The sequence below is a fragment of the Lissotriton helveticus genome, chromosome 1_1 (assembly GCF_964261635.1).
Source record: "Lissotriton helveticus chromosome 1_1, aLisHel1.1, whole genome shotgun sequence".
Classification (NCBI taxonomy): Eukaryota; Metazoa; Chordata; class Amphibia; order Caudata; family Salamandridae; genus Lissotriton; species Lissotriton helveticus.
In genome coordinates, this window is record NC_136057.1 from 926,562,222 (window position 1) to 926,584,816 (window position 22,595).

The 22,595-nt window shown below is 44.0% G+C and overlaps 1 protein-coding gene across 10 annotated transcripts in view; it reads right to left on the reverse strand.

Moving 5' to 3' along the window:
• Positions 1-22,595, reverse strand: part of SAXO6 (stabilizer of axonemal microtubules 6) — a 541,049-nt gene that overhangs the window by 272,040 nt on the left and 246,414 nt on the right. For all 10 annotated transcript variants that reach the window (XM_078676490.1, XM_078676481.1, XM_078676550.1 and 7 more), the window contains one exon: positions 16,248-16,347. In XM_078676490.1, coding sequence (XP_078532616.1) covers positions 16,248-16,347 — 100 coding nt within the window. The remainder of the gene's footprint in view (positions 1-16,247; positions 16,348-22,595) is intronic.

Consider the following 22,595-nt stretch of genomic DNA (forward strand, 5'->3'; position numbering starts at 1 on the left):
AATTTAGTAATTCTGGAGGATGGTTCTGTTTGGAGTTTGGGGAGTGTGTGCAAGTGTCTAAGAAGAGCCATGGACGATGAAGAAGAAAAGCAGCCCCAAAGGCCATTGTATAAACTCATGTGCACTTGCATTTGAGTGCTATGGGCGATTTACTAGGTGCATGCATTGAATGCATCCATGCATGTCATTATGATGTCTTATAAGTATATTCCTTGTGTACATATGTTCTTCGAAATATTTATTTAGTAATGCATTTGAATGGTAAAAACATAGTTCTCTTTTTCCTTTTTGTTGACAATAGTAATTTGTAGGTATAAGGGAGAGACGTGTAGAGTTGGTAGAACCTTGCATTTGTAATATGTAATTTAGAACGTGGGGGAAATGGATTCTCTGGTTAATTGAGGCAGGAATGGATTGAAAAGCTGAAAGCTGGAGGTAACCTAATGGACAGAATACACTTGGATAATTATCTACTATATGTTTGGTGAATCTTTACAGTTTGGTACTTTTTTAACAGGCCCTCTAAAGAGTACAAGCGCATGCCCATAGTACCTTTACACCTCCTCGGGAGACATCCTTGGTACTAGAGAATAATCCTCCACAGTATTTTGAGTATTTTAGGAAGCAACTATTTTTTTGTTGGCTGTTCTAGCTTGAACCTTTAAATGGATAACCCATTTTTGTGTGGGCTGTTTCCATTTCTGTTTTCTTAATGGGGGCGTCACAGCCAATACTTTTTGCTGACAACTGCAGAACTGCAATCAGTGCTCATTTAAATTTACATGGGCTTGGCAAAATCTGCAGTTACATAATCGCCCACAAAATCACAAAGAAGAAAGTGTCAACAACATTGGTAACACATTACTTCCAAAAAGTAAACTAAGGGCTAATGAGGAAATGCACCTTGGCAGAATATTGACTATGTGCTTACCCCATTAGATGGTTCCCCAAATAGATGACTGTAACACTTGGGGTACAGTCTTTGCTGCAGTCTATACCATAATGCATGGTACTCCATCTATGTCAGTCTTGAAAGAGGTGTTAAAACACATACAGAAAGAACATGGGGCAGCTGCTGCCCTGGATTTGGAGATGAAATTAATATGAAACTTTCCTATGGACTCCTCAATGATTCTGTCAAAAATGTAAGGCAAGCAGCATCTTTGTCTATACGCCATTAGTTTGCGCAGGTTGCCCCAGCCAACCAGGAACGTGAGCTACCTATAATCATTAGTGAAGTATATACTTCTATAGGCACAATAATTTGGGAACCAGACCCAATAAACTGCAACTTGACAAACCTAGTTCCAACAGAGACACTGCCAAGCAGAACACTAAGTTTGCTAAAAAACAATGGGATAAACCCAAACTTAAAGATAAAGCTAAGTCTCGAAGAGGTTGTCCATCACCGGAACCCTCTGACAGATGCGATAATTGGTCTGATCACACACAGTTGAAAGCACCTGATAGGAATCCGCTTTCTGATACTAGTCCTTTTTGTTCCTTTCAGGACTCATCGGAAAAACAATAGGAGAGAGGATGGCATTCTGAGCGCAGACAGGAATATGTGAAGATAAAGAAGGAGAAAAAACGTAGGCAATTGAAGCCCCTGTTTCAGAAAAAGAAAGTTGCGGCTATTCCTGCAAAATATGCCACAAACAATGAGAACATTCCTCCTGTACAGGAGGTGGGCAGAGACTCTCTTGGATAGAGCTGCAGAGGTCACTATAGTGCAGCAGAATCTCCAGGGGCTTCTGGCAGCACAATCAACTGACCAATATGTTACAGTTGAAACCCCAGACAGGTGCTTAGCCCTCCAGACAGATTATATAATTTGGATATACAAATTGACTGTGACCCAGAATGCACCTTTCTGATAATATTCTGAGAAAATGTTACATTATCATATGACCTTCTCTAAGCGAAGGACTATTGGTGCCCGGTGTTTGAACGTACATTCCCAAAAGATGAGGATGTGAGAATGCCATCCTTTTCAGCACTTGTCCCTGCTGAGGTCAAACAAGCGGATGCCGCAGAACGGGCTCTTGCATAAGCCTCAGCTTTATATCGCAATCATGTCAGCTGGGATAAGGATTGTCCTTATCATGTAATGAAAGAGCCACTATTGTAGTCTGGCACCCTATGATGACCTCCAACTAACAACATTTTAATTGATTTTAGTGTGTTCCTTAATGTAGGATGGTACTGCATTTGCCTGCTTCTCTTCTATTCTGTAATCTTGCTGTCTTTCAGTGGGAGCTGCTACTAAGTGGAACAGTCTTGCCAAGAGCAGAGCGTGTAGGATGTGCATTTGAAGGCGTGCAGTTGTGTAGGAATGTGTCATTGGTGAGAATTATGAGTTCTTACTATTGGCTTTGACCATTCTGTTTTCTGACTTTATCTTGCTTAATGGCAGGACTTGCCTATTGGCTTTGGCATAATCGTATGTCATCTTGCATTAGTGCCCTATGCTTAAGCGACTCCATTTTCTGAGCTGTCTTAATCTTCTGAGCCTTTCTAGGTGAGAAGGTATGTTTTGCTTTCACTTGTTTTCTGCACTCTGCATGCTAGTAGAAACCGGTTCTTATCAGAGGAATGTACAGGCTCCTTCTCGAAATCGTAGCAAAGGCCTGATCAACCGATGCTGTGTCCTTGGCACGGAGTGGTATGGAATCTGATGGGAAAAGGAGGCGAGGCTTGATAGAAGCTTCAACCAACGTTTTCACTAGTATTAAAAGGGGGAGCCTCCACTGGACTAGTGGAAGTTTGGGAGTTTGGATTCCGAGTGAGGGCAGACGTGTCTATCTCGGATTCAACCCTGATTGCTGAGCCTTGATCCCTGGCTGTGTGAACACTTCCCCCGGCCAGAAGCGGGCAGTGCATGCATCAGGTGATGTATTGAGTTTTGTGATTATTGCCATTGTGATGTGAGCCAGTGGCTATGATCGTTTGAGGTGTTTTCTTTGTGGTGTGGGAGGTGCACATCCAGAGTGATCCTCTACTCTGTAAATATATCTTTCTGATCTCTTGCAGGACGTCCAGTGTATCTTATCTTATATCAGTTATTGCTTGTTTATTAATCAGTATTATAGTTTGCTCAGCTATTGATTTATGCCTTTAGATTATAAGTTTGCTACATATATTTGAATCTAATGCATTTGCTATCTGAGACAGCCTTTGTTTAGAGAGTATTATGTAATAAACCCCAAGCCTTATTCTAAAAGTGATAGTCTTTGCATTTTGTTAAATAAAACTCCTTTTCAAAAGGTGCTGTTTGTTTTGTGTTGCAGTCTTGCTGTGCCAGGGGTGGTAAGACATGCTTAAAAGTGTATATTATTCAAAGGTGTAATGGTATATTTGCCTCCCAGGTGGGAGTGCAGTGATTGGGTGTGGCTTATTGGTGAGAAGCCACATTCAAAACAAATACCCAAAAGAGCCAGGCCACAAGTGCAGCCAAAATACCCAAGACGACAAGATGCTAAAGCACCTATTAGGGAACTAATTCATACAGAATTTTCCAGTACACCTTGGACATCAGAACATACAGACATACTCAGATCACTGCAATCAGACTTGTTTGCAACAAGTCACTTACATATACGTGCAAATACAACAAATCTGGTCATCCGCATAGTTGCGGGTGCCAATGGCCTTACATATGTCCCCTTTAATGAAGGTGAACCAGTGCCAACTGTATATAAATCGTATTTATATTCCAATGTGAAAAATGCATTTTGCATCCACTGAAAAAGATACTGACTGTAGTGCAGATGGTTATACTTAAAGAAAGGCCACTTGCATAAGGGAAAAGCATTATTGTTGTTACTCCCATTTCAGCCTTAGAGGTTGTCACAAAAGTAAGTGTTCCTAAAGCTAAAGCCATGCATCCAAGTAGGATACAATGGGCAACATCCTTAACAGCTATGGATGTAGACTTTGTCTTTGACCTGTCTTTAAAGACACAAGAATGTTTTCAACATGAGCCTGTTTATCCCCTGCCCAGCAATGTTTTGCCTATTGAGCAGTATAAATATGTTATACTGATGGTTCACCCCAACCTGCTATAGCTACCAAGCACATGTATTTGTCGACGTGCGCCACCGTTTATGGTGTGATGTTGGACGGAAAATTCCAACTGCAAAAAAATCACACACAGTCCCTAGGGGACAGCACAGCACAATTGGCTAAACTAAAAGCCTTGCTTCTTGCAATGGAACATACAGTTTCTGAATTCCCCACGCTTATAGTGTGTGATTCATATTATTATTATTGCATGGGTTTTTACAAAAATATAACATGAACAGTGCATTGACACTATGTTTAACAACATCAAGCCAAAGCAGTATAGGGTACCATCCCACCAGGTAAGTTATCAATCAGGTCGCTGAAAGAAAATAGTTACATGGAATAATGCCACTATAATGGGCAATGCAATGCTAAGTAATCTTATAATAGAACAGTCTTTAGGCATTTCAAACATGGTGTATTGCAGATCGGAACTGTGGACATAGGGTGCAACAAAATGAGGACAACATAACTAAAAGAAGGGTAACGCAAATGAAGCAGCTAAATCTGCAGTTGCAACTGCAACAGTTGCTGCGATTACTAGTTTTTATGAGGGTAGATGAATATACTGGATGCCAATAATGCTACACGCAAAGGCACCCCTTTGTCTAGGGGCTTTCTGGTAAAATAGACATATAATTTAGCAGACAAAAATGTTCCCTTTGTGACAATTCCAGGGGTTGGTGACCAATTAATTCTTAAACCAAGACCGCAGGCTCGCCTTACAATAGTTGTGCTTCAAGGTGTTGCTTCTACACATGCAGGTGTGGCGGCCACAGTTCTGTTACTACAGCAATGCTATTGGTGGCATAGCCTATATGAACAGGCCAAGAAATATGCACTTGGTTGTGATATTTGTCAACAAATTAAAAGTTCTACTGTGGCATGCCCAATGCAGACAAATCCAACAAACCTTTCAGATAAACTTATTTGGACCATTGGGGTCCTCCAAATTCAGATGGAGCATTTAAACCTATCCTACTTTCAGTTGATTCTTGCTCAAGGTTCCTCTGTGTCTGGCCACAACATTCAGCTGACGGTCACATTGTTAGTGAGGATTTGAAAGTCTTTATCAGAACATATGCATGCACTACATTCCACTCAGACCAAGACCCTGCTTTCTCCTTTAATACTAACAGGGATACATTGGTTTCCCTGGATGCAGGGGTGCATTATTCTTCCCATACCGTGCAGAGGAAAATTTGGTAGTGGAGGGGATGAACCGTGACTTAAAGTAATCCTTAACAGCTAGAGTACTAGGTACAGGACGTAGCTGGATCCATAACATATATGAGTAATAAAGAGCACTTATTAATCTCCCTAATGATCTCTGGGTGGCCGGAACCCACATGAGTACCTTTTTGGCATCAAATATATGAAGTATTTACTTTCCCTACTGTTGCACTCACTGGAGTGGGAATAGTAATTTTTACCCCTACGCTATCCAACGCTTTCCCTACTGTTGCACCCACTGGAGTGAGAATAATAATTTTTACCCCTACGCTATCCAACGCTTTCCCCACTGTTGCACCCAGTGAATTGCCAATTAATTTTATTTAATTGATTAATTGCTAATTATGTTAATTTTACTAATTTATTTTCTGTAGCGGGTTGTGGGTTTATAGGGGAATAGGGTGGGAAGTAATTTATTTATAATTAATTAAATAAATCAATTTATTTAATTGTATTTAATTTGAATTAATTGTTAATTAATTTTTAAATGGTAAATTATTTGTTAATTTGTCATTTGTATTAATAGGTAATTAATTGTAATAATTAATTTTAATTTTTAATTCTAATTGATTAATTATGATATTATATTAAATTGGTAATTACTTTTAATTAATTATTTATAGATATTAATTTATATTTTTTTAAATAATATATGAAGTATTTACTTTCCCTACTGTTGCACTCTCTGGAGTGGGAATAGTAATTTTTACCTCTACGCTATCCAACGCTTTCCCTACTGTTGCACTCACTGGAGTGGGAATAGTAATTTTAACCCCTACGCTATCCAACGCTTTCCCTACTGTTGCACTATTTGGAGTGGGAATATTAATTTTTACCCCTACGCTATCCAACGCTTTCCCTACTGTTGCACCAACTGGAGTGGGAATAGTAATTTTAACCCCTACGCTATCCAACGCTTTCCCTACTGTTGCACTATTTGGAGTGGGAATAGTAATTTTTACCCCTACACTAGCCAGCGCTTTCCCTACTGTTGCACTCTTTGGAGTTGGAATAGTAATTTTTACCTCTACGGTATCCAACGCTTTTCCTACTGTTGCACTCACTGGAGTGAGAATAGTAATTTTTACCCCTACGCTATCCAACACTTTCCCCACTGTTGCACCCACTGGAGTGGGAATAGTAATTTTTACCTCTACGCTATCCAACGCTTTCCCTACTGTTGCACTCACTGGAGTGGGAATAGTAATTTTTAACCCTACGCTATCCAACGCTTTCCCTACTGTTGCACCCACTGGAGTGAGAATAGTAATTTTTACCCCTACGCTATCCAACGCTTTCCCCACTGTTGCACCCACTGGAGTGGGAATAGTAATTTTTACCTCTACGCTATCCAACGCTTTCCCTACTGTTGCACTCACTGGAGTGGGAATAGTAATTTTTACCCCTACGCTATCCAACGCTTTCCCTACTGTTGCACCCACTGGAGCGGGAATAGTAATTTTTACCCCTACGCTATCCAACGCTTTCCCTACTGTTGCACTCTTTGGAGTGGGAATAGTAATTTTAACCCCTACGCTATCCAACGCTTTCCCTACTGTTGCACTATTTGGAGTGGAAATAGTAATTTTTACCCCTACGCTATCCAACGCTTTCCCTACTGTTGCACTCTCAGGAGTGGGAATAGTAATGTTTACACTTCCGCTATCGTACGGTAATAATATTGGATATTATTTAATTATATTATGTTACTATATATATATGTTTTACCAAATATTATTGTAAAAAAATTATAAGTTTTATTAATTATTTAATTATTATAAGTTAATTTAAGTATTTTAAAGTATATTTTAGTAATTAATTTTTAATATTAATTTAATTTAACACTGTTTTTAATAAAGTCGATATTTTAATAAACTATATTTTTGTAAACAATATTTTGTACTCGATATTTTTGTACTTACCTGTTTGTAGATACAAACGCGATATTCTGTCTGTCGATATTTTGTCAACGATATTTTTACTACTCGATATTATGTCCCTCGATATTATGTCAGTGATCCGGTCGAGACATCGTGGCCGCAGCCATGCCCTTTGATGTAAATGATCGTTCCGCTGTCTTCAAGATTTGCAACAATTCCATGATGGCCAATCAAACGAACAGCTGAGGGCGTCTGCTTCTAATTTAATCAAAGAGCAGTCAGCACCTTCCAGCTGAAAACCACAAAATGAAAATCTCGTTCGAGTAAGGGTTGCGGTAAAGAAGAAGTTTGGCCCATTATACCATGCACCTGTGCCAGTCCTTGGTATTCAAGGTACAAGAACTGTAATACTGCCACCGATTGCTGGTTCTAAAGACAACCTTTTTGTCTCCATTGATCAAATGAAGTTATTTCGTACAGCCGATTCCAAACATTAGGCCACTAGAAGCCCTTAGTAGTTCCCTAACGAACAAGTTACTAACCTTCGGTAACGCCTTTTCTGGTAGATACAATATTTGCCTGTGGATTCCCCACATGTGAATATCCCCCTTGCGTCAGCAACATTCGGAATTGTTCTTCGTAGCACGCCGGCGTGGACGACGTCACAGGAGCACGGCATCGCGCGCGACTCCGTCTGACGTCACCGACTCCTTATTAGACCCACGTCGGCGTGATGACGTCAGTTCCGCCCTTTTTCCGTGCCTTCGAGGCACCCGGACGGACCAACGACAACAAATATGCATATATACAATGTACACAGTACATACAAACCAAAATAGCACACAGTGCATAGTAAAGGCATCAAAACCCAAAATATATACAAACAATAAAACCAGGTATAGCAGAGTGGACAACGGGGAGGCGGGTGGGCATGTGAGGAATCCACAGGCAGATATTGTATCTACCAGAAAAAGCGTTACCGAAGGTAAGTAACTTGTTCTTCTGATAGATACATCTGCCGTGTGGATTCCTCACCTTGTGAATAGAGTCCCACAGCAGTCCCCACTCCCGGAGGAGGGTGACCACTCTGCTGTACCAGGAAATCTTGGAGAACAGAGCGCGCAAAGTGGCCGTCCCTCCTCACCTCGGAATCCAAGCAGTAATGCTTCGCGAAAGTGTGGAGGGAGGCCCAAGTCACAGCACTGCAAATGTCCTCAACAGGAACACCTCTAGACAAAGCAGATGTTGCAGACTTTGCTCTAGTTGAATGTGCTCTAATACCCTCAGGAGGGTCCTTACCCGCCAAGGAGTAGCAAATCTTGATGCACAGGATTATCCACCTGGAAAGTGTGCGCTTGTGCACCGCTCTGCCCTTCTTGCAGCCAGCAAAACCAATAAACAGCTGGTCATCCATCCGGAAGTCTTTAGTTCTGTCCAGATAAAAAGACACCGCCCTCTTAGGGTCCAAACGGTGAAGTCTCTCCTCCTTTTTGGAAGGGTGAGGGGGAGCATAGAAGGTAGGAAGGGTAATGGATTGTCCTAGATGGAAGGGAGTTACCACCTTAGGCAGAAAAGCAGCCCTGGTCCTAAGAACCAGTCTTTCAGCATGAATGGTCAGGAATGGGGGTTTGGAACTAAGAGCCTGAAGCTCACTCACCCTCCTTGCCGAGGTGATTGCCACTAAGAAGACCGTCTTAAAAGACAAAGGCCTCATGGGACACTTGTGTAAGGGTTCGAAGGGGGAACCCATCAAATAGGTTAACACAAGATTCAAATCCCAATGAGGAATAACAAAAGGAGTAGGAGGGAATCTATTAGTGAGTCCCTTCAAAAATCTTAAAACCACTGGAGACTTAAAAAGAGAAGGCTGATCCGGCAAACAAAGAAAAGCCGACAAAGCCGAAAGATACCCCTTGACCGTGGCAACAGCAAATCCTTGCTGCACCAAAGAAAGAGTAAACTGCAAAATGTCAGACAAACGAGCCTTCAAAGGGTCAACATCTCTCTCCCTACACCAAGAGACAAATTTAGACCACCTATACGAATAAATGGACTTAGTGGAGTCACGCCTGGCAGAAAGAATGACATCCACCACATCGTGAACTCAAGTTGCCCCGTTCAATCTCCAGGCATGAAGGTGTAATGTCTGGAGGTGGGGGTGTAGAACCTGCCCCTCCATCTGGGAGAGGAGGTCTGCCCTGTGAGGGAGACGGAGCGGCGGGTGAGAGGAGAGGTGGAGAAGATCTGTGTACCACACCCTTCTTGGCCAATCCGGGGCGACCAATATGACTTGGGCCCGGTCCTGGCGAATCTTCCTCAGAACCCGAGGAATCAAGGGTATGGGAGGAAACGCGTAAAGGAGTTGATTTTTACAACTCAACTGAAACGCGTCCCCCAAGGCTCCTTGCATCGGAAACTGGAGACTGCAGAATGACAGGCAGTGAGCATTCTCGCGAGTGGCAAACAGGTCCACCCGAGGAGTCCCCCACATCTGAAAGATGTCATGAACCACCTCCGGGTGAAGCCTCCACTCGTGGTCGGCAGAGAACTGCCGACTGAGACTGTCTGCACGAACGTTCAAAACTCCGGGCAGATGATTTGCCATCAGACAAATCTGATGATCCTGAACCCAGGACCAGAGACGCAGAGCCTCTCTGCAGAGACACTGCGACCCTACTCCTCCCTGTTTGTTGACGTACCACATCGCGGTCGTGTTGTCCGTCAGGACTTGAACTGACTGACCGCGAAGGAAAGGGAGGAAGGCCTTGAGCGCCAAACGTATCGCCCGCAATTCTAGAAGGTTGATATGAAGCAACCTTTCCTCTGGAGACCAAAGCCCTTTGACCTCCAGGTCCCCCAGATGAGCACCCCACCCTAGAGTGGATGCATCCGTTATCACTGTGGCCACCGATGGAGGAAGTTGAAAAGGCTTTCCTTGAGACAGATTGCCTTCCACGCCCCATCAAGACAGATCCGCTGCAGTTTCTCTGGAGATCCTCACTGACTCCCTGAGATCTCCGTTGTGCTGATACCACTGCCTGCGGAGGCACCACTGGAGTGCCCTCATGTGCCAGCGTGCATGGTTGACCAACAGAATGCAAGAAGCCATCAGACCGAGCAGACGAAGGACCTTCAAGACTGGAACAACCGCTCCATTGTAGAATAAAGGAATAATTTCCTGTATGTCGTGAATCCTTTGAGGTGGAGGGAATGCACGACATACAGCAGTGTCCAGTACCGCACCTATGAACAGGTTGCGCTGGGAGGGCACCAGGTGAGACTTGGGTACATTTATCGAAAAACCCAACTTGTGTAACAACTGAGTTGTCTCTTGCAGATGATGAAGCACATTCTCCGGCGACTCCGCTTTGATCAGCCAGTCGTCCAGATAGGGGAACACAGGAATCCCCGATCTTCTGAGATGCGCAGCCACCACTGCCATCACCTTGGTGAAAACTCGAGGCGCAGTAGTAAGCCCAAAAGGAAGGACCGCAAACTGGTAGTGTTACGATCCCACCGTAAAACGGAGATACTTCCTGTGCGACTTCAGGATTGGGATGTGAAAATACGCATCCTGCAAGTCGATCGACACCATCCAGTCTTCTTCCATCAGCGCTTGAAGAACCTGTGCAAGTGTGAGCATTTTGAACTTCTCCTGTTTGAGATAGAGGTTCAAAATCCTGAGGTCCAGGATTGGCCGAAGTCTGCCATCCTTCTTGGGTATCAGGAAATACCGGGAGTAGCACCCCTGACCCCTTTCCTGCTCTGGAACCACCTCTATCGCACCCTTTCTGAATAGTGCCAGGACTTCTTCCTGCAGGAGGAGAAGATGGTCCTCCGAACAATAACCTTGGCAAGGAGGGTAATTGGGAGGGAACTCCTGAAAAGGAAGTGCATACCCATTTTCTACGAGATTGAGAACCCAAAGATCTGATGTAACCGATTCCCAATCCCGTAGAAAATGAGTAAGCCGACCCCCTACCGGACCCACATGATCCAGAAAGGTGGATCTAGGGCTGCTTTGCTGATGTAGGTGGGGGTTGGGTATTATTGGAGGAAGTAGAGGAAGAGGAGAGCTGACGACCACGTCCACGACCCTTCTGTCTACCTCTATAAGATTTGTACAGAGGGTTCTGCTGCTGCTGCTGTTGTTGCTGACCTTGTCTGAAGGGACGAAAGGAGGATCTACCAAACCCTCTAAACTTCCTAGTGGTAGAACCTCTTGTCTGGAGACCCAAAGATCTTGCAGTAGCACGGCTATCTTTGAATCTCTCCAAAGCCACATCCGCCTTCTTCCCAAAAAGGCCTGTCCCATCAAAAGGCAAGTCCAACAACGTGGATTGTACATCTGCAGAGAAATCGGAGAATTTCAGCCATGCTGCCCTTCTGGTGGCAACCGTAGAGCCCATAATCATGGCAACAGAGTCTGCTGTGTCCATCCCACTCTGAATTACCAAGCGGGCTGCAGCTTGAGTATCAGAGACCACTTAGTTAAAGTTTTTTCTGTCATCCTCTGGAAGCTTAGATGACAACTGCTTCACAGAGTCCATCAACGCATGAACATATCTCCCCAAAAGGCAAGTAGCATTAGTAGATTTTAGAGCCATGCTACCTGAGGAGAAAATCTTCTTTGCAGACTGATCCAACTTTTTAGAGTCCTTGTCTGCTGGCACCTGAGGAAAAGAACCTGCAGACTTATTGGAACAAGCGGCCTGTACCACAAGACTCTCTGGTGAAGGATGTGAAGAGAGAAACTCGGGGTCACCAGGTGCCACCCTGTAGCGTCTTGCTACAGACCTTGAAACAGCAGGAGCAGTCAACGGTCTCTTCCAGACCTCCATTATCGGATCAGTTAAAGCCTCAGTAAATGGAAGTGTAGGCTCTATAATAGAAGAAGGAGAGTGTAAAACCTCTGTCAGGATGTTAGGTTTATACTCAACAGTAGGTAAGGTCAGATTGAGTAGATCTGCAGCCTTTCTAATAACAACATGGTAGGGTGCCACGTCCTTAGATGGTGCATCAGAAACAGATGGTAAACCCCACTCAGGAGAGAGTTCCAGACCACTAGCACTATGTAGGTCTTCAAAACAGTCACCTTGATCTAAAAGTTCACCTTCTTCAACATCAGAATCTTCACATCTCTTTTCCCCCAAGAGACGCTGAGCTCTGCGTCTCGACCACTCCACACGAACCGAAGTCGATGGATCCGGTAACGACTCAGACGGAGCTGGATCCGACGTTGAACGAGGAGCCGGGGCAGATGGAGGACGAGACTCACGGGCCGGCGGGGTACCTCGATCCAAATTACGAGGTCGATCCGGAGTCGGCGAAGCCGTATGCGGAGTCGAAGACCTCGGTGGAGCCGTACCGAGCCAAGGTGTGTAAGGTGCCGGCATAAACGGCATAAAAGGAGCTGGTGCATAACTTTGAGGAATGCCCAAGTTGAAAGACAATGGACCCATGGGACCAGCCGGTGCACCAGTGGGGTACATTGCTCTCGAATAAACTCCAAACATCGCATTAAGGAAATGCGAGGGGTCCTGCCCTGGACCAGGAAAGGGAGGATACGAACCTACTGGATGTTCTGGAGGAGGATGTTCCGACATCAGTATATTCTGACCCTCTTCTACCGGAGTCGGAGCTCGAGGAACTTCCTCTTCATCTTCATGCTCCGAAGAATGGTGTGACACCGGATCCGGTTCTTGCTCCGGAACCGGGGAACCTCCGATAGACTGTATGGGAGAAGGAGATACGAAGTCCTTGTGATGTTTACGAGACTTCTTCTTCGAATCCGAAGACTCTTTCCCAGAATGATGTCTGGAACTGTGTTTTCTCCTCTTGTGTTTTCTCTTTGAGGAGCTCGAAGCATGACCCGAAGCCGTCTTGGATCCAGACCTCGACCTCTCTCTGGATCTCGACCTCGCTCTGGACCTTGACCTCGATCTCGACTTCGAACGTGACTTCTGTCTCGACTTCGAGCATCTCGACGTCGACCTCGAAGATCTCCCAGTCTCTCTTCCCTTTACCTTCGCAAGAAGAAGTTTTGCTTCACGTTCACGTAACGCCTTAGGATTCATCTTGAAGCAGGATCGACAGTTTAACATCGTGGTCCGATCCAAGACACCATAAGCAATCGTTATGAGGATCGGTGATCGACATCATACGAGCGCAAGATCCACATTGCTTGAATCCTGTCTTCCTCGACGACATTCTCGACGAAGAAGGAGTAAATAAAGATGAAATAGTAATACTATAACTAGTTGAAGATACAAAGTATCGCAGAAGATCCCAGAAACCGTTAGCCTCGACGACGCGGAAAAAAGGGAACTGACGTCATCACGTCGACGTGGGTCTAATAAGGAGTCGGTGACGTCAGACGGAGTCGCGCGCGATGCCGTGCTCCTGTGACGTCGTCCACGCCGGCGTGCTACGAAGAAAAATTCCGAATGTTGCTGACGCAAGGGGGATATTCACAAGGTGAGGAATCCACACGGCAGATGTATCTATCAGAATCTTCTTGCTTCCATACAGGAATTTCCTCTGTAGCTTTTGAGCAACATCGAAACTGTTTCTCCCCAGCTGGGGAGGTATGGAGAGAATCCTGCAGATGATATTGTGTATACTGATCCACCCCTCATGGACTCTACCAATTCTCTAACTGCATCGGTGTCTCCTGTTTTTCAACAAACTTTTTCTGGTTGTTATTTAGGAATAGATGATTTTTCATCCAACACTTTTGGTAATCCCTCCTACACGAGACTGTGTTTTCTTTTAATGGCTTCTGGTTATCATGTGGGAACAGATGATTTCATGGCTGAAACAAAATTATCTGGTCCCACCTTAGATATATGTTTGGATGACACTGTCCTTGGTTTTTATATTACTTTGCATTGGATTTGTGACTGTTTTTTTCTTGCTAATAAATTCCCATTACCTTCCAGGATGCTCTGCCACAGAACTGGTCAATGAGGTGCCAATGCCTCACTCATCTTCACAAACTGAAAAGAGACCTGTCCCTTGTGAACTTTACAGCTGTCCCAGTAAATGATGGGATTGTTTGGGATAAACTTCAAAGTTCAATGCTTTCCAACTGCTAAAAATGGACCTAAACACATTTGCCCAGTTCTTAAAGATTACTGAAGTGATGTTAGTAGAATTATCTCAGAAGTATCAGAGGAGGAAAAAGTTCAGTGAAAGTTTGTTAACTTATAGATGGGTTTCTCCACACAGAGAGAGGAGAAACATTTATTACATATCTACAACTATTGCCCCCCAAAAATAAAAAAAATTAGCAGCTTCTCCTAAAGCTAGGAACAGGCTCAATGCTTGATTAGATAAGGGTTAAGAATGGATTGGGAGGACTTTGCCATCCAGTAAAAATATGTGTGGTGTTGGGACAGTGGGCTTCCTGAAAGAGCGAGGAGATGGGTCTTATAACCAGGTCCTATTATTATCTTTCATAGAGTACATATCTAGGCAGGCATTGTTGTATAGAAGCTTTCTTGATATCTTAGTATATACCTTAATGCCAATCCTGTATAAGACTAAAGATTGCATAAAAGAAAAATTGTAAATTAGGAGGCCCAAATATACAAATGTTGAGCTTACAAAAAGTACCTACAGTCCTGAATTGACTTGTCTTTAAGTGTAACAGTCATTCATCTGTCTCTCTCCATGGCGTGATGAATAATTGAACCTGCGGTCCTGCAAAAAAAGTTCGTTTTAGGAGGAAAAATGTATAGGGTGTTGGGAGCTTTTGCCATCGGCCCTGGGACCCCCACTTCATGAACAGGGGCAATGTAATCAATATCAATCGTATTTCTGAGTTACTTCCTTTTTCCATGTAACTGCATGAATCCATGCATTATGCCTTTGTGATATACATGCACGTGCATGAACCCGAATGCCTGCCCTCCTAAATGGGTTCCTTCGGTAACTGAATGGAAAGAGATGACCTTCTTTACACTATCAACCAGCATTGACAACTCAGTGAATGCACCCTGTTTTGAAACCCTTGTACACTCACTCAGTAGCTTCTGGTGTGCAACAAAGTCGCAAGCCTCATTAGACAACAGCCCCTTCTTGGACAATGACATCAAATCGTTTCTCAGTGACTATGAATTAACTTTAGCACACAAGAGACTCACTGGACATAGACATGAAATGTGAGTGTTGTAAAGGTCAGTCGCTAAGAATGTGTTAAATACTATGACAGAGGAGCGTAGTCAGTTTTGTAAATTTTAAATTAAAAATTAAAACATGCGCAAAAAAACACATCAGTGGGGAAACAGAGACAAATCAAATAGACTATCCAAAAGAAAGGAAGCAGCAGAAAGGCTAATCCCTGTATGCTGCCTGCTAGGTCAACAAAAAGAATCCTTGTGAGGCGCATAGTGATGAACAGATAAATGGGTGGAAATGAAAGGTAAAGGATTCTCGCTCATTACAAAACCCTAAAAGAAATTTAAAGAGAAAGGTTTATTTATAGAGAACAATTTTCTAGTTCTGCAATTCAGCACAGGCAAACGACAAGCACATGGGAGGGAGAAGAGCATGACAAAAATTTACAAATGAATGCTAATATTATTACATAGCAAGTCCCGCACCATGATATGCTGATACTGTAGGAATCTGTTCTGATGTGCATTGGTACAACAAGATTATAAAATAATTGCCTGAGACATAGGTAAGAACCACAGGAACCAATAAATGTGCACTTATTTCTGCATGTCCCTCTACTCTCAGGATCTTTTTCAGTGAGCCTTCGTTTGAAGAGTTTACCTACCGAAATGTAAGGAAAGAAAACCAGCAGTGTGTTTTAAACATGCATCAGAATGACAATGAAGATGGTAACAATGGCCTATCGAAAAATTTGCTATACACCTCAAGAACACAGTCCAAGCTTCAGTTTTGTGTTTTGTAGTAGTTTCCTGAAGCTGTCACAACGTTTCCTCTCTAGTGTAATTTATGGCATGATATTGTAAAATGCAAAGATAGCTAATATGATAGGGACCTAACTTTACCATTTCTTTACAAAGACCCAGGCTTTCAAAATAAAAGAACACTTACATGATCAGGAACTTGCTGCTTGACACGGACCCAAGACCCATTTCGATATCTGTACTCTCCTGGCGAAACAAAGCTTTCTGAGTATTCAGTTTTCACCTTCCTTGTATTCAACAAAAAAGTTATAAAATTAGTATTTTCTTCCACCTATTCTTAACAATGAATATTTGCAGAGGCAAAATCTACCACAGCTCACGTGGGGAGTTAGAAAAGGTCTTTGTATGTGAACCTTTAAAAATGAATGTGGTTACAAAGCCTGCAATTCTGAATACAAAAATGCTATTTGTAATGTATAAAGGATATAGTGTGAGTCGGTATGGACTTTCCAACTCGCAAAATACAAGTTGCCATTGAAAGGCGTACAATCCTGCTCCTACAGCATGGAAATAGAATGTACATATGGCTGTAACCACAACGGTAATGGACAGAGGCTGCTTTAAAAAACATTGTGTACAAAGTGAATGCAAATTTGAGGATGGAGGTCTGCTGTCCATCGCAGGCCTCCATCCCCACATGCAAAACGTTTAACAGGGAGTAACAAAAGGACTCCTTAACCATAAATGTTAATGAGGCAAGGATATGATATTTGTGACTCACTGTGAATACAAATTTTAAGATTTGACTAATTAGTACATCAGTCAGTTTGCACACTCCATATGGGTTCGCAAAGAAGTTCTGTATGCCAAACCACTGACTGGTTTCCGATCATACGTGTACATTTGAGGCCAGATGTACTAAGCATTTTTGTGGTCGCAAACGGCTCGATTCACATACTATGGCTAAATGCCTCAACAAGGAGCCCTTTTTAAATGTACAAACGCCAAATTACAATTTAGTAACTTGTCACCAAATTGCAAGTTGCATTTGTGACCCAATTGCCATTCGGTTTTTGGAAGGGGCGTGTTAGGGCATCCTTTTCAAATACTGAAAGGCAGTGACACATATTAAAGTATTGAGACCGAATTAAAAAGCTACTTACCTTTGGTAACACCTCATCTGGTAGAGACTCTATCTAGCTGAAGATTCTTTACCTTAGAATTATCCCAAGGTGTAGAACTGGATCTGGATATTTTTTGCGAGCAGTACCCCTGGTTGCCCGGAGGTGGCGTTGTTGGTGTTGTCCCCGGCAGAAGTGACGTTCGTGGTGCCTATATAGGTGCCACCTAGGTGCGCTGTCTGTTACTTTACGCAACTTTCCACGCCAGAAGAGCAGAGCCACAAAGTACACTGACCACTGGTGTTGAAAACTTGGGCCCTGAAAGAGGAAAGTCCTGTCCCTAGAAGTCCGTTCGCAGAGCAGAGAGGAAAGAAGGGTCAGTAAGGAATCTGCGGCTAGATACAGTTTCTACCAGATAAGGACTTACTGAAGGTAAGCAACTTGTTCATCTGATAAGAGACTTCTAGCTCCATATTCCTTACCTTAGAATAGATGCTTAAGCAATACCTCCCCAGAGGTGGGTCTGCGGCCCAATTTCACATGAGGAAGTCCTGCAGTAGCGAACAGGCAAAATGCCCATCTCTAAGGACCTGACTGCCCGTGCAGTAGTGTTTGGTAGCTGTGTGCATGGAAGCCCACGTTGCTGCTTGGCAGATGTCCAGGACCAGAACTTCATGAGCTAACGAAGTGGTAGCAGCCTTAGATCTGATGGAATTGACATACAAACCCTCAGTGGGTTGCTTCTAAGGCAATGGGTAGCAGATTTTGATACAGAGTATGATACATTGTGATGGCCCTCTGTGTTAGCCCTGGACCTATTTGTAAGTTTAGCCCCAAACTTTTTGTGGTTTGCCTCCTTTTTTCTGACCCTATTTATGTTGGCTATAGGACTCTGGGCACTTTATCACTGCTGATCAGTGTTAAAGTGAATATGCTCTCTGTGTAAATTGGATTACAATTAATTATCCATGATTGGCATATTTGATTTACTGGTAAGTCCATACTAAATTGCACCGAGTTTGCCAGGGCCTGTAAATCAAGTGCTACTAGTGGGCTTGCAGCGCTGTTTGTGCCATGCACATGAGTAGCCCTGTAAATGTGTCTCTGACCGGCCACTGCAGTTTTAAACTGCCTTGTCAACCTGGCAAGTGTGCCCACTTGCCAGGCCCTAACCTTCCGTTTCCTTACAAGTAAGGCACCCTTCAGGTAGGCCCAAGGTATCCCCATGGGCAGGGTACAATGTATGTGAAAGGAAATCCATGTGCTGGTGTGTTTTACATGTACTGATAGTGACATTCTGTGTATTTCGTTTTTCACTACTGAAAGGGTGTTTGTCCCATAGGTTATCATGGGAACTGCCTTGTAACATCTTACAAGAAATGCATTACTTACCTGTAACTGCAGTTATCCAGTATTGGTGTCTTTCATAGATTCACATGCCTGAATCATTCCCCGTCATCGCGATGGGAGTCCCCGGTACATAAATAAAGTAATGTCCTATAGACATATAGAGAATAGTAGGCCTAAAGGCGTCACATTAGTAACATATCTATGTCCTTTTGTAAAAAGGACCACACTCTAGAAAAGAGCCAATCAGCTGTCACCTCCCTCTAGAATCCTCCTGGCAGGAGCCTCAGTCCCTCAGATTTTCGTACGCACTAGGCTAAGTAGGCTTGTACTGAGAGAATTAGGTGAGTCCTTCCAGGGGAGGCGGGGGGGTTGCATGTGAATCTATGAAAGACACCAATACTGGATAACTGCAGTTACAGGTAAGTAACGCATTTCTTATCCAGTATTATGGGTGTCTTTCATAGATTCACATGCCTGAATCAGAGTAGCAAGCAATGCAGAGAGCACATTTCGGATGGTACAGTAAATACAAGTCATTAGATAATAACATATCAAGCGACTAGTATCAGCCAATAGACGCCAACAACAAGCATCAGTAAAGAAATGTGCATACAAGAGAATGATGGAGGGATGAAAGAAGGCGCACCTCAGTGAAATAGATGGCGTAGTACTGCTTGTCCCACCGCTGCATCTTTCATAAGCTCCGTGTCCAGGCAGTAATGCCTAGTGAAGGTATGTGGCGACTTCCATGTTGCCGCTCTGCAAATGTCAATGACCGGCACCCCTGCAAAAAGTGCCATAGAAGTGGACATAGCTCTCGTGGAGTGGGCTCGCACCTTAGAGCGTAGTGGCTGTCCTGCTTGTTCATGACAGAAAGAGATGGCTGCAGAAATCCAGCGTGAGATGCTCTGTTTAGTAAGTGGGAGACCCTTCCTAGGTCTGCTGTAAGCTACAAAAAGCTGATTTGACTTTCTGAACGCTTTTGTTTTATCGATGTAAAATTTTAAGTATCGCTTGGAATGCAATGATCTCTCTGCTGCTGTACTGGGATTTGGGAAGAAGGAACGCAAAACCACAGGCTCATTAAGGTGGAAATCGGACTCAACTTTTGGGTTAAACTTCGGATTGGTCCTCATGATCACCCTGTCATTTTTAAATTGCAGAAAAGGATCCTGAATTGAAAATGCCTGCAGTTCACTCACCCTCCTTGCAGAGGTGAGCGCAAGCAGGAGCGTTGTCTTTCAAGAGATGTACTTCAGATCAGCTCTGTGCACTGGCTCGAATGGATGCTTCATGAGCTGATTAAGAACTATGGCCCCGATGTAGGTAAATCCCATTTACCGAATTTGAAATACCGAATTTTACCGATTCGGTATTTCAAAATCGGTAAATGGCATGTAGGTCCCAACATCTGGATTCGTTACCGAATCCTTAACAATTCTTTAATTACCGATTCGGTAAATACCGAATCGGTAATGCCCATTCATTCCTATGGGCTTTGAAGCCCATAGGAATGATTAGGCATTACCGATTCGGTATTTACCGAATCGGTAATTAAAGAATTCACAAGGGTGCAGGGGGTGTCACTTTGACACCCTCTAGCACCCCCAAAACGGGCATGTGTGCAATGTGGCACACAGACATGCCCTAAGGGCACGTCTGTCTGTCACATGGCACATGTGTACATGCACAGATGTGCATGTACACAGGAATCGTTTTTTTACCATGGATTTGTATTCCATGGTAAAATACCGATTCTGTAAGCCATGTGCTGATGGAACATAGGCTACCTACATTGCATTTTCGGTAATTTTACCGAATCGTTATCATTACCGAATCGGTACATATTACCGATTCGGTAATGATAACGAATCGGTAAAATTACCGAAAATGTGTTCCTACATCTCCATAGCCCTTTACCGATCGGAAACGGCCGAAAATCGGTATTTTCGGCCGATTCCGATCGGTAAAGGGCTACCTACATCGGGCCCCTATATTCAGATGCCAGGTAGGTGGCAACATCCTTACTGGAGGGAAAGACCTGTATAATCCCTTCAAAAATTGTTTGATCAACCTGTTTGACCAGAGGGATGGACCCGCTGAAGTTCTCTTATAACGGGATATTGCAGCCAAGTGGACTTTAATGGAAGAGTGGGCTAGGCCCGACTTTGCCAGATGTAACAGGTATGGTAAAACTTGTTCCGGTGAGGAAGAGAAAGGGTGTATCCCTTGATCTGTACACCAAACACAAAACCTCTTCCATTTCAGGGAATACGTTTTGGTGGTGCTATCCTCTTGTGCTCTAGCAAGGTTGTCTCTACAGTCCTGCGGAATATTCAAATTTCGAAACTCTCGGAACTCAGGAGCCAGGCGGCTAACTTGAGAGATTCCAGATCCGGATGCTGAACTTGCCGGTTGTTCATTGTGAGCAGAGACGGACATTGCTTCAGACGGATCGGCGTTTCAAGGATAGACGGTGGAGTTCCGTGAACCAATGTTGTCTTGGCCAAGTTGGGACTATTAGAATGAGAGTACAAGGCTCCACTTTCATTTTCCTGAGGACTCTGGGAAGCATCGGGAATGGCGGAAAGGCGTACGCAAAGACGTTGCGCCATGCAATGGAAAATGCATTCCCTAGACACCCTGATTGGGGATGCCAACTTGCGAAGTGTGGGCATTTGGCATTGATCCTTGCATCGAAAAGATCGATCTGTGGCGAGCCCCATCTAGAAGATTTGGTTGAGGATCTTCTGATCTAGTTCCCACTCATGAGATGATGTTTTCTGCCTGCTCAACGAGTCGGCGAGTACATTGTCCATGCCTGGGACATATTCCGCCCGCAGGGCTACATTGTTCGTTATTAGCCAAATCCAGATTTTATGCGACTCGCGAGAGAGTGTCAGCGAGCGCTTCCCTCCCTGCTTGTTGATGTAGTGCATCGTCGTAGTGTTGTCTGTCCTGACAAGCACTAGGGAGTTTTTGATCCTTGGTAAGAAAGACTGCAGGGCCAGGAAGACCGCTCCCAGCTCGAGCAGATTGATATGGAGTTTTTTCTCTGCAGCTGACCATTTTCCGCTGATCTGCAGCTCCTGTAGGAAGGCTCCCCAACCTTCTAAGGAGGCGTCTGTTGTGATGACACGAGGAGCCGCTGGAAGCAGGAATGTCAATCCTTGAGACAGGTTTCGTGATGACATCCACCATCGCAAAGCTTTGACCATCTGAGAAGTCACCTTTGTGCGGTTGTCAAATGACCCTGTGCATTGGACCCACTGCCTCAAGAGTGCCTCCTGCAGAGGACGCATCCGTAGATGGCAGTGAGGGATCAAAAGGATGCACGATGACTTCTTCCCCAAAAGGGATTTGAAGAGGCGGACCGTCTACACTCTTTTCGAGGCAACTCCAGACGCTAGTGCTAGGAGTTTGTTTTTCCTCACCTGAGATGGGAACGCTTTTGCAGAACGTGTGTCCAAGGTTGCACCCAGGAAGTTGATGGTTTGAGAAGGTCGGAGGTTTGATTTCTCCTGGTTGAGCGTGAGACCCAGGCAATTGAGGAGACTTAGACAGGCGTTGGAAGACCTGGACGCGTCTTCGAAAGATGGTGCCTTGATCAGCCAGTCGTCCAGATATGGGAAGACTTGATGACGGCGCGGTCTGAGATATGCCACCACTGGGGAAAGACATTTCGTAAAGATGTGGGGCGCCGACTTGAGTCCAAAGGGCAGGACGCAGAACTGGAAATGCCTGCCCGCTACTGCAAATCTCAAGTACTTTTTGTGATTCTTGTGAATTGGTATATGGAAGTAAGCGTCCTGTAAGTCTAGTGACGCCATGAACTCTCCCTCTTCTAGAATATGTAAGACCTCCTCGATCGTTACCATGCGAAACGACTGCTTCTTCAGGAATTTGTTAAGGGCCCTGAGATCTAGGATTGGCCTCCATTTTCTTTCTTTTTTCTGGATCATAAAGAAACGGGAATAAAATCCTTTTCCCCTTTGGGATGGTGGTACCTTCTCTATTGCTCCTTTCTGCAGCATAACAGAAATTTCTCGTAGAAGCAGCCGTAG